This window comes from Anoplolepis gracilipes, chromosome 8, assembly GCF_047496725.1.
Source record: "Anoplolepis gracilipes chromosome 8, ASM4749672v1, whole genome shotgun sequence".
Taxonomy (NCBI): domain Eukaryota; kingdom Metazoa; phylum Arthropoda; class Insecta; order Hymenoptera; family Formicidae; genus Anoplolepis; species Anoplolepis gracilipes.
In genome coordinates, this window is record NC_132977.1 from 5,623,190 (window position 1) to 5,635,789 (window position 12,600).

General features: G+C 29.3%; 3 protein-coding genes across 3 annotated transcripts; 2 read left to right on the forward strand and 1 right to left on the reverse strand.

Moving 5' to 3' along the window:
- The first annotated feature begins 92 nt into the window (after positions 1-92).
- On the forward strand, positions 93-3,416 carry LOC140668424 (N-alpha-acetyltransferase 30). Its single transcript, XM_072897415.1, has 3 exons — positions 93-669; positions 1,071-1,246; positions 1,510-3,416. The coding sequence occupies exons 1-3, from the start codon at positions 390-392 to the stop codon at positions 1,825-1,827; spliced, it is 774 nt and encodes a 257-aa protein (XP_072753516.1). The 5' UTR covers positions 93-389; the 3' UTR covers positions 1,828-3,416.
- Positions 3,417-4,108: 692 nt separating this feature from the next.
- Positions 4,109-10,077, forward strand: Hel25e (ATP-dependent RNA helicase 25E). Its single transcript, XM_072898661.1, has 10 exons — positions 4,109-4,175; positions 5,271-5,512; positions 5,718-5,938; positions 6,043-6,226; positions 6,428-6,546; positions 8,312-8,443; positions 8,700-8,846; positions 8,953-9,090; positions 9,475-9,592; positions 9,666-10,077. Exons 2-10 carry the CDS (start codon positions 5,308-5,310, stop codon positions 9,677-9,679), a joined length of 1,278 nt encoding a protein of 425 aa, XP_072754762.1. The 5' UTR covers positions 4,109-4,175; positions 5,271-5,307; the 3' UTR covers positions 9,680-10,077.
- A 360-nt stretch (positions 10,078-10,437) lies between these two features.
- Positions 10,438-11,760, reverse strand: LOC140669120 (U6 snRNA-associated Sm-like protein LSm4). Its single transcript, XM_072898668.1, has 5 exons — positions 11,601-11,760; positions 11,477-11,518; positions 11,283-11,381; positions 10,906-11,083; positions 10,438-10,807 (listed from the first exon to the last, which is right to left on the reverse strand). Exons 1-5 carry the CDS (start codon positions 11,601-11,603, stop codon positions 10,710-10,712), a joined length of 420 nt encoding a protein of 139 aa, XP_072754769.1. The 5' UTR covers positions 11,604-11,760; the 3' UTR covers positions 10,438-10,709.
- Positions 11,761-12,600: the final 840 nt, after the last annotated feature.

The window sequence follows — 12,600 nt, forward strand, 5'->3', positions numbered from 1 at the left end:
GTCTATGAAGGAGTCGGATCGCCAACTGTCACGAGTCACGAGATAACTTACTTGTCATTCGCAGTCGGAACTCTCATGAATATGATATTCCATGATTGTTAGCAGTAACCGCAGAAAATCCAATATGGTGTCTCTCGTTCAGCGGTTTACGTCGAATTGGTCGGATGTCTGTATTTTGAGATAAAATCATTGTCCGGCGACCGCTTTAGATAACATTAATGATGAAAATTCGATTGAAAGAATCGCATTGCACGTGAAAACTCTCATGCCACTGTGTCTCGCGCACGATTGACAGCCGTGAAGGGATCAGTGCCTCGAAGACAGTGGCCGAGAACTTTCCTGTCTTCCTTGGTTGTGTGGAAAATTTTGAGAAATAGGAAAATTCAAAAATGGAAACTGACAAGGTAGAGGGTAACGCGGAAATAAGTGATTCCGAAGCAGCGGCGATCAAAATCAAAGAAAAGAAACGGAACTCGATTGCAGACGTCGCGACCCTAGATATAAAGTCACGTCTTAGTTTGGACAAGACAGAAGAGGCTTGCAACGAGCCTCACGTTAACGGGATAGCTCAAGTAAACGGTGTCTGCGATTCTCCTCAAAGAACTGCTGATGTCACCGATCTTTCCCCGCAATCCGAAACAATGGAAGCTAGTCATTTAAACCAACATGGTATGTGGTACTTTCTTATCGTACTCAATAGAGAGATACAATAGATAAACATAATTTATATGCATGATAAAATAAAAAGACTCTCTAAATAAACAATATACACGCAAGTATATTATTGTTTATGCATATATTACATTGTCTATACAATAAGATTTATAATACACGCTAATCTTTATATAATATTTGAGATATATATTTTTTTATTGATGGTAGACTAAATGCTGGCTCTTGGAACAGATTATTCTATTAGAAGAGTTATTTTTTTATTAATTATTATAAAATATGAATATACTGTGTATATTCAAGATAAATAATTTGTAAAAAACTATACAATTAAAATAAGTGCAGTTCCTTTATATAGTATACTAAGAATTAAACTTATACTCTTTGTCATGTTACAGAACAAGCAGAAACATTATCCATGGAAAGTAAAGACAACGATATCCAATATGTTAGCTATATGAGCGAATTACAAATGCCTGATATTATGAAATTAATACAGAAGGACCTAAGTGAACCATATTCTATTTACACATATAGATATTTTATTCATAACTGGCCGAAATTGTGCTTCCTGGTATGTGCGCTCTAGAAGAATCTTTAACCTATTGTTATATTGTCAAGCAATGCTTGGTATATGTAATATTATACAAGTGCTACAATGTTAGTAAAAACTTTGCAAGTTTTGTTCATATAATTTGTGCGGGATTTTCAAAACATGACTTAATACAACTTTGGATAATGTGAAAGAACAAAAAGAACTTAGCCTCAGCTTTGGTTCGATTCTTTTGACTTTCAGGTGTAGAATTTATAGAAAACTCTTGCTTTTTGTTCGTCAAGGCGATGCATGGTGACGAGTGCGTCGGTGCCATCGTCTGCAAACTGGACATCCATAGGAAGGTGATAAAGCGCGGCTATATTGCGATGCTAGCTGTTGATGTGAAGTTTCGAAAACGGAAGATCGGATCGAATCTCGTGAGACGAGCCATTCAGGCAATGGTGAAGGACGATGCGGACGAAGTAGTTCTGGAGACGGAAATCACCAACAGGCCAGCGCTACGTTTATATGAGAATCTTGGATTTGTGCGTGATAAACGATTATTTCGGTATTACTTGAATGGCGTAGATGCATTGCGACTAAAATTATGGCTCAGGTGAAATTCATCCACATGCTTGTGTCAATAGGTATTTAAATAATTACAATGTTGAAGAGATATAACATCTATGCTCTATTATATCAGGCAAATGTGTGACATTAATGTCAAAGAGATTATGTGTACCTACACGCACAAGTGTATTTTCACTCACAATACTGTAATGTTTATTGTTTGAACATTTGAAAGAATTCAGTTTCTTATTTCTTTAGTTATTAATAATGTTTAAAATATTGTGTATATAGATAGCTTCATGTTGGGACACAAGATAATTTTTTTTATATTATTTTGGAAACAATTTTTAACAATGAATTTGTTTATCATATTGAAATAAATCTACTCTAATAATCTTCAACAGCCTACTGACTACATGTCCATCTAGGACAGAATATATGTAAAAAGTATATAATTTGTTAATAGTGCCTAACTGTTGCCTGACTGTTAATTATTTTGTTATAAATTTGCTGCAATTTCTTTGATATTAATGTCAGTGATTGAGATACATTTTAATTGCAGCTTGAAGATGTAAAAGTAAAGAGTGATAACAAGAGAGAATTCGAGAATGAACGTGTACTGAAAACAATTAATGTATTTTGCTGCGACTCACATTGATCAATTGTACATCTTGAAGCATGTTTTTATAACTGATTTGAAAAAAATTTATATTGTTACAACTATAATTTACTAGCATGAAAATTTTATACAAGATTGCAGATACAGAATATCATTATTTCATTATTAGGTAGACATAACTACAGGATGAATGGATTAAATTGGAAAAAAAAATCCAAAAATATTTATAAATATTGATAGTGAAAAGCCAAGTTTTTCGTACAACTAATTTTGCTATTTTTTAATCTAATGTAATTAATGATAGGGGTAGACTCCAATGTTTACAAACAACATTATAAATCTTACAATGTGTATAATAATCTTATTAAAAGAAAATGAACTGAGAGAGATAATTCATAGAACACTATGAAATAATAAGAAAAAACAAGACCATGAGAGATATTCATATAGCTATATATATGTGTATATATTTTTTTTAATTGTCTTTCACTATTGAATCAATTTATTAATTTATTTCAATGTCAATATACAATAAAAATAAAATTACGTTAACAATGTTGCTTAAAAACTGTTATGTCACACATTATAGACTGTCGTATAACGTTGCGTCAAGTGTACGATTTTGTCAGTGTGAACAGCAGTTTAATAAAAATAAAAATAAAAAAAAGAAAAGACAAACTCTGTGAATGAACAACAGTAAAACTTTAGATAAAATATTTCCGTTTGAAATTGTAAAGTAATATATGCACGGAAATATATATATAATAATAATAATAATATATATATTATTATTATTATTAAATGGATGAGATAAAAGAAAAAGAAATTATTGTTTCACGAAATTGAAATATTATGTGAGAAATAACGCTTTATGCGATTTACGCGGATGAGAGTGGTACGCATTACTGTCAACTCATTATATCTATCTTTGTATAAAATAAATGCGAAGCACAGATCATAATGTAACTATTAAAAATGTAAAAAATGTTAATAAAAATACATAAATGTTTTTACACATGTTTCGTTTATGTGTCATATTTATTTACTTGTAAATAAATTATATATTTCTAAACAATTTTTACATTCTCATTACATGTGCTTCTTCTGAAGTAGTATGTATACGAAATATATATTATAGTTTCTGTCTCTTTTTAAATATTGATTATTCTACTAAATCAGTATGTATTTAAACCAAAAAAAGGAATAATTCTTCTTTTTAAATTGAACACAAAACTAGAAAGTATTAAAAAATAATTCTTATAAAAGAAAAGGTTTATTTCTATTACATTTTCCTAAAATATGTGTAAAAAAAGATATATAAAATAATAACAAGGGGAAAAAATTAAATTTATAGAAATTTAAATTTATTTTAAAAATTTTTATTAAATTTATATTGTATTTATTTTATTTTACAAAAATTAAACTACTCACTAAAAATTAAAGCTTGAAATTTTTTAACTGATTAAAAAAAAAAAAATAAGTTAAAATTCCTTTCTTCCGATTGGTCAAAATTTCAATCTTCAATCTCAATGTTTAGGTCGTTTTACATTAATCGCATCGCAGCGTCGCAAGTCATGTGATCCAATCAGAGTTAAGCTAGCTCGATGCTGATTGGACAACATGGCGCTTATGACGTCTGCGACACTAATGCAGAATCACCTTTAGGCGTTGAAGGCAACTAATGCTCCATCTATGTATTATATCATGTACACCTACGATATACTCATACTCGGTTAGCGTCATCCATTGGAGTCGGTTGGAATAAATCGGAGCTGTACGGTAAGTGGAGTGCTTGCTTTCGTAATCCAAATTGCATCGTTCATAAAAAAGGCAATCCCTTTGTAAAATGTATGAAATAACGTTCTGTGTTTTTTGAATTTTCGGTAGAATTCAATAAGTTTCCGTTTTAAGACGGGTATACATTTCCAAGCTAAAGTAATTTTACGACGCACGAGCGTCTCTTTCTCAGCACCGGATGGTTGCCGCCAACAACATATTTCGATAAATATAATATGTATATTGTGGATAATGTAATACAGTTGCTTATCACCGTCGGATTATTCGTCGATAGCCTTCGATTTCTTGCAATAGTATAATTCTACGCGCGATATTCAATGAATAGCATTTTCGCGGTTAATAGCATGGCATCAAAACGACGGCCATTACGCGAACGCGTTTTTCGGTAAAATCGTTATTTGTGAGAGAGAGATATATATATATATATATATAAGTATAGAAGAATATATTATCGTAATAAAGTAATATTTTATAGATAATATTTTAAATTCGCTTGTTAGTTATATAAAAAACATGCTACATAATATATAACATAATATTAATTTTATTGAGATTTACCATATCTTGAAATAAATGAAAAAGGAAATTAGCATTTATTTCCTTATGTACATAATTTCCATACAATTTATTATTTTAACAGAGAGAGACAGAGAGAGCATTGTTCTTTTTTTATATTTCTTTAAGTATTTTTTATATTTCTTTAGTATATGTAATATATTTTGAAGAGCCAAACTACAAATATATATTTATAAATTTCTTAATTATATATATGAAAATTTTGTATATATATAATATATAAATATAAATTATATATATTAAATATAAATATATATATATATATATATTTATTTATTTATATTTATAATATAATCTTTTATAATATTTTACAAAATTAGATTTGAAAAGATTGAAATAACAATGGACTTGGTCTAAATAATCATCTTCTATTCTTTTATCTTTATTACCTTTTTTATCAAAGGGATAAAAATATATACAATTTCTTAATTTGTATAAGAGATAATTTTTTTCACTTTACATTATTATATCTAATTATGAAAATTTCAATTTTGATTTCAGTAATCTTGCTGTAGTAAATTCAGAATAAAACAATACAATGGCGGATAATGACGATCTTTTGGATTATGAGGATGAAGAACAGACTGAACAAGTAGTCGACGGAAGTGGAGATGTTCCTGCAAAGAACAAAGAAGTAAAAGGCACATATGTCTCTATTCACAGCAGTGGATTTAGAGATTTCCTTCTTAAACCAGAAATTTTACGTGCTATTGTCGATTGTGGCTTTGAACATCCATCTGAAGGTAAATAACACATCTTTAGTGTATATATATAGTTCTTACTTTGTTTAGTTTATATTCAAAAATACAATGATGAAAATCTTATAATGCTAGATAGGGACAACTGAAGTTTCATGATCGATTACTGCTTCTGATACTATCTTATTAATATCTATAATTTTGTATTTTTTTTATACATATGAATGAAACAAGTGTTTATTGCTTACAGTGCAACATGAATGTATTCCTCAAGCAGTGCTTGGTATGGATATATTGTGTCAAGCAAAATCTGGTATGGGAAAAACAGCTGTGTTTGTATTAGCTACTCTTCAACAATTGGAATTAACGGAAAATCAAGTCTATGTCTTGGTTATGTGTCACACTCGAGAACTAGCTTTCCAAATTAGTAAAGAATATGAAAGATTCAGTAAATACATGCCACATGTAAAAGTAAGTTTTTATTAAATATTTTATAAAATCATCATTTATAAAGAAATATAAACATCTATATTCTCTTCTGATCTTTATAATTTGAATTTTTCTTTTTATTATAGGTTGGAGTATTTTTTGGTGGCTTACCTATTCAGAAAGATGAAGAAGTCTTGAAAACTGTATGTCCTCATATTGTTGTGGGCACCCCTGGTCGTATCCTCGCTCTTGTACGGAATAAGAAATTGAATTTGAAACATCTGAAACACTTTATACTTGATGAATGTGACAAGATGCTCGAGTTATTAGGTGCGTCATAAATAACTTACTTTATTTAAAATTATATTTTATATTATCTAATAGAATCTTTACATGATGTAAAAGACAATCTTAGTTTTTACTGTGATGACTACGCTTTACCACTACCCAATTACTGAGCATTTCTTAAAAATTTTTTAATCTATTTTAAATAAAATACAAATAGTTATTTATGCTGGAATTATATTACAGATATGCGCAGAGATGTACAGGAAATATTTAGAAGTACACCACACAGCAAACAAGTCATGATGTTCAGCGCCACATTGTCCAAGGAAATACGTCCTGTCTGCAAAAAGTTTATGCAAGATGTAATTACACAATCTTCCTCTTCACTTCAATCTACAATTGCTTCTACTTCGTTGGTCCCGTATTTGTATCCAGGACAAAACTCGGCCCACACTATAAATATCATTGTCGGCACAGCCGCGGGTTAAACGCCACTTCGAAGAAACCGAAGTACAGAATTTGGGGATGAATCCCATTCGGTATCTTTCGTAAACAGCGCACAATCATATGCTTGACACTCGGGCCGAAAATAATCTCCTTCCAAGTCTAACTTTGTAGATGTATTTGCCAACATCTGCACACACACATACACGTATATATATATATATATACATATATTTATATATATCTATATATATATACACATGGAAGGCAAGAATATTTTTCAACTGATTCTTGACCACTCAAAATGGCATATAGAAAAGATCTGATTTAGAGTTTTGATCAATGATAAAGTTATTTACTTTACTATTTGTGCTACGCATTCAAGTACTATCAACTACGCATCATTACAGTATATAAAAATACAAATGTCTTTTGGGGAATAATGGGAAAAAAGCTAGGCTATAATATTTTTGCATTTGTATTGATGATTATTATGACTATTAGTAAGATAAAATTAAGATCTATACAATTGATTCGTAATTGAGTGGGTGGGGGGAGGGCTAAGAAGACTTCAAGACAATCTCAAGACAGAAGAGCGCAAGAAAGAAGATACAAGAGGATACCAGGGGAATAATTACGATTATAAGGGGAATTAGGGGGAAAATCTAAAATGAAAGCGTAGCATATATAATTAACATATTTACATTTATGATCGCAAAACATTATGTTAAGATTTTCTTAGTATGCAAAGATTTCTATTGCTCTTTACGGTCTTTTAATAGAAGTGATGATGACTGTAAAAATGAAAGTACCATGTGTAAATCGAGCATATTATTCTTGCTATAAAAGCGATAAAGCCTCGTGAACGCCAATCTTCGTATATCGTGATTGTATTTTTTATTTTGCACGAGTGAAATAAAAGCGGGTCGCGACTCTTTGCGGATACCAAAAGTGTTAAAATTAAGTGAAAAACCGAAAATATATATATATATATATATATGCCAACCAATCGATTCTGGGCATCTTCTTAATGTGCCAGAAATTTGGGTGAAGAGATTTGGCATCGAGTGGCCAGTGGATGTGATTGAACGTTCTCTCATGAGTGCGCCTTCTTAGTTCAGTTGGGGTGAACAGCCGAGTTTTCGTTGTTGACACTACCCAGAGGTGGAAATCGCTGGACCGTATGTAATTTGTATGATTAATCCCGATCGACGAGATTATTTCGCATATACTCCGCAAATGAAATATGAGAGTCTATACTGAAAGACTTTCGATATTAAAGGAGATATATATGTGGTAACTTAACGAATCTAATCGCGTCTAATCGTCTCCAAAGAAAGAAAAGATACTCTGGTAGTACATTTAAACAACTGATTTTGGCTTCTTGTCTTTTTGTGTCGCTTAAAGATCTGTATCTCTTAAAAATATCAACTTTTTTTACAAATATGTGTGAAAAACAATGTAACCATATCAGGGGATAGTATACTTTTAATTTATATGTTTATTTTTATTAATTTTTAGTCAATATGTATATCGTCCCTTCACCACATATTTAATCACACTATCCTTAGACTGCAAAATACTTCAGAGAATTACAAAATTTCAGTCTAAGAATTGTATAGGCATTATAATTGATTTAATAGATTTTTATTAATCTTACGAAAAAAATAATTCTTTGTGCAGCCCATGGAAGTCTATGTCGATGACGAGGCGAAACTCACTTTGAACGGTCTGCAACAACATTATGTTAAATTGAAGGAGAATGAGAAGAACAAGAAGTTGTTTGAACTACTTGATGTTCTTGAATTTAATCAGGTTTGTTTTGCAAACTTAGATAATCTTATAGCGCATTTTCTTTATCGGAAAGAATCTTTACATGATGAAACAAGAATTTTCTTATTATTTCATGATGACTCTATTTTACCATTACCCACAAATCTGATTAAGATTCTTCCGAGTATTTACATCAAAATTGTCTTAAATTAGTTGTGATAACATAATAAAATATACAGGTATCTTAAGTATATATGACATGATGCATTTTAAATATTAATGATTGAACTCTGTATAGGTTGTCATATTTGTCAAGTCTGTCCAAAGATGCATGGCTTTAGCACAACTACTGACAGAACAAAATTTCCCTGCAATTGGAATTCATCGGGGTATGACGCAAGAAGAGCGATTGTCTAGATATCAACAGTTTAAAGATTTTCAAAAGGTAAATAATTTTTAATCATTCTATCAAGTTCCATAAAGCTTGGTTCACAAAACTAATAATATAAATCAAATAAAGCTTTTTATATAAAGAGTGACATCATTTTCAGCGTATTTTGGTAGCGACAAATTTGTTTGGACGAGGTATGGATATAGAACGTGTGAACATTGTATTTAACTATGACATGCCAGAAGATTCTGACACATATTTACATAGAGTAGCACGTGCTGGTCGCTTTGGCACAAAGGTAATAATGTTGAATCTTTACAATTCTCAATATAAAGTTTGATATTCTAATCCTCTATATATGCAAAATAATCTTTTATATAATTCTCTAAATTTAAAGAAATACTTATATATGTATATGCATATATGACTATTAAACTTTTGAAATTATAAAATTTGTCAATCAATATAATTCAAATCAATTAATTATACTTTGCACTATGCTGATAAAATTTAAATGAGAATAAAGTATTTAATATTGGTTTATATTTATGGAAACTAAAACTAAACTGTAAGGATGGTTCTAAAACTCAGAGGAATTTTCATAGTGTGTACACACATTTGTTATTATTTAATAGATAGAATGTGTAGAAAAAAATATTCACTAATGTGGAAACATTTTCAGGGCCTTGCTATTACACTAGTAAGTGATGAAAGTGATGCAAAGATATTAAATGATGTTCAGGAAAGGTTTGATGTAAATATAACAGAATTACCGGACGAAATCGACCTTGCTTCATACAGTAAGTATTTTTTTTTTTAAACTACCATATGTCTACTAATGTTGTGTTACATTAATCATTATTTTTATTTTAGTTGAAGGACGATGAATTGAACTGCACTATACGACAATATAAATCGCAATAAAATCTTTTAAAGCACATTCGAATATTCAATGTAAAATGATACTCTAAACATAAAAAATTTAACACCCCCCTAAAACTGCATTTAAGCAAAATACTTTTTTTGCTTGAAGCAGGTTTTTATTCCACTTATTTACAATATAAGAATGGACACAAAATAATTATAAATATATAAAAGAATAACATAAAGTGTTCACTCATTGCAAAATGTTTTGTATATGTATCGGTTATTTTTACTGATATTGGACTGATTCATATAATCGTACAACTACTTTGAAAACCAACACAATAAACTATTCTTAACAAAAATGTACATTACACGTATATCTTATTCCACGGTTAGAAAATAAATATTATGTATAGTAGATTAATTGAAGAATGCAGTCCCTATATTTCATAATCCTGTAAAAGTATTAAATTACCAAAATAACTTTTTATAGACAAATCATATTTATATTTGTAATAGGTTTTTTGTTTAAAAAAGTAAGAAAGAAACGAATATTTTTTCTGTTCGACAATATATAACAAAGAGACAAACATAATTCCATCATTGGAGAAATATATATACTATTATTTTACAATTGTACTATTTTCAATGTAATTACAACAATAAACTGTTATTAATATTCTTACTAATAACTTTTACCTATCACACTTTACAATTTGTAAAATTTAGTGTAAATAAAAATTTGCAGTCTTTTAAATACATTGTGTATTAACATGAAAAAGATTACAAAAATAATAAAGATAAATCCAGTTTGATAAATTTTAGTACAAATGTAAGATTAAGATCAATATTATTGCTCCAAGTACATTATGTACCTTTATAATTTCATTACATAAATCCAGCTATTATTATACCAGTAAGTATAGGTTTGTTTATATGAAATTATCTGAGACAAAAAATTGAATTACAAAAAGCCTTTGTAAAAAAAATACCAACAACAAAGTATTTATAGTGATTTAATTGCAATAGAATATAGATAACTATTTAGTTTCATTTAGATCTTGATTTATTTTGTGATTTATTCCCAACTTGAGTACCACCCCCACGACTTAATGGTGCTGGACCTCTTCCTCCTCTGCCAAAGGTACCTATAAAATATAACACGTAACAATGAGCTACGGATTTTCAAATTGTGTGTGTGTATATATACACACATATATATTAATAAAATTAACTGTAGCATTACCTCTTCCACTACCACGTCCTCTTTGACTCTGGCCCCGACCTTTCATTTCACCACGTCCTCTTGATTTCATTTGTATATCTTCTTTTACCATGTCTATTACTTCATCAGGAATTCTCAAATACTTTATTGTGCTGCCTCTTATATAGCACTCAGGCATCCTCCAAAACTTGTCACCATCCTAATATAATTGTTAAATATTAATAATGAATACCTATATATAAATAAAATTGTAAGACTTTTGAGTCTCAACCAATTCAATGCATTTCTAAATTGCTTATAACACATTTTACTTTCTTCAGTCATTTACCATTCCATCTCTCAGTTTATATAAATTGCTATATTATTATAAATTAGAGATATATGTAGAATGATCGTACCCTGGAAGTACATATAACTTCTCTAAGGTTTATGTTCATCCAGTTGTCGCAACTAACTAAGTGACCATTATACGTTTCTCCATTCTTCAGCTCTACCAGCTGCAACAAAAAATTTAATTTAATTCTAATATATATTAAGATTTAAATAAATATATAGTTTTTTCAAGAGAGATGTGTGAAAATCCAGAACTTACCATGGGATGATTTTGCGCTGTCTTCAACAAAGTCAAAGGCAACTGAAAGAATTAAATTACATTTATTTTGAGAAGACCAAAATATTATTCTCTTTACTTACATGATAATAATAAATAAACATACCATTGTATTTATAAAAATGAAATATTAAAGTGCACTCTTCTATACAGACAAACACCTTGATAAAGGTTAATACGTCAATTTCAAAGTAACACTAAACTACTCAGATTTGTTTGTTTTCCTTGTAATCCCTAGATCTAGACATTTCTGCACTTGTGAAACAAGATGGAGATATGTTCGCGTTTTGGAGATAGAGAAAAAAACGAAAGACCGGCCCGAGGATCGAGAAAGCGTCAGGAAAACGAACAAACCTACAGTTCGATCGGACACAGAACCTGATTGGTCAATCGTGCTAACTCTAAGCACCAATCACATGGGTGATTGTATTTAAACGCTTCACTCGAATAACTTTACAGTTAGTCGGTTACGTGCTCCAGCTCTCAGGAAATTTTACAAATTGTAGTACGTTTATTACAAGATTTTTATCTTCAGCGAATGAATTACAAAAGATGTACATGTAGGTATATGTATGTATGTATATACATACGCAATTATTTATCGAATTTCATAAAGATAAAAGAAAAAATTGATCTTGTAATAAATCATAAAAATATAACGATACTCCTTAAAAACACGTACGTATATATATGTATATGGTATATATATATATATATATATATATATATATATATATATATAAAATATTAATTTGCTTAACTTTAAGAATCATAGACAATTAAAAGAAAATTATTTATTTGAATTTAAAAGTTCAGGTATAATTATATTTATATATTCAAATATGAAAAATATATTCATATATATATATATATATATATATATATATATATATATATATATTTATATTTATATACTTTTATATGACTCTTATTTTCCTTTATTTGCATATTTTACTTGTTTATTTTTTTATGTTAATCACATGTAGCAATCGTTAATCTATTAACTATTGATAATAAATTACACCTAAAATAAAAAAAATATATTAATTTTAGGCTATCAAAGCAGTATTCGATTTTCGTCGATCAATGTACGTACGTATTACAAC

Excerpts from the sequence above, each read along its gene's own strand:
- LOC140668424 (XM_072897415.1), top strand. The coding sequence starts at position 390 with ATGGAAACTGACAAGGTAGAGGGTAACGCGGAAATAAGTGATTCCGAA. Across the intron at positions 670-1,070 it reads TAGTCATTTAAACCAACATG|AACAAGCAGAAACATTATCC; the intron begins GTATGTGGTACT and ends GTCATGTTACAG. Across the intron at positions 1,247-1,509 it reads GGCCGAAATTGTGCTTCCTG|GCGATGCATGGTGACGAGTG; the intron begins GTATGTGCGCTC and ends TTGTTCGTCAAG.
- Hel25e (XM_072898661.1), top strand. The coding sequence starts at position 5,308 with ATGGCGGATAATGACGATCTTTTGGATTATGAGGATGAAGAACAGACT. Across the intron at positions 6,227-6,427 it reads CAAGATGCTCGAGTTATTAG|ATATGCGCAGAGATGTACAG; the intron begins GTGCGTCATAAA and ends ATTATATTACAG. Across the intron at positions 9,091-9,474 it reads CTGGTCGCTTTGGCACAAAG|GGCCTTGCTATTACACTAGT; the intron begins GTAATAATGTTG and ends AAACATTTTCAG.
- LOC140669120 (XM_072898668.1), bottom strand. Across the intron at positions 11,382-11,476 it reads CAGCGCAAAATCATCCCATG|CTGGTAGAGCTGAAGAATGG; the intron begins GTAAGTTCTGGA and ends TTTTTGTTGCAG. Across the intron at positions 11,084-11,282 it reads AAGTTATATGTACTTCCAGG|GATGGTGACAAGTTTTGGAG; the intron begins GTACGATCATTC and ends CAATTATATTAG.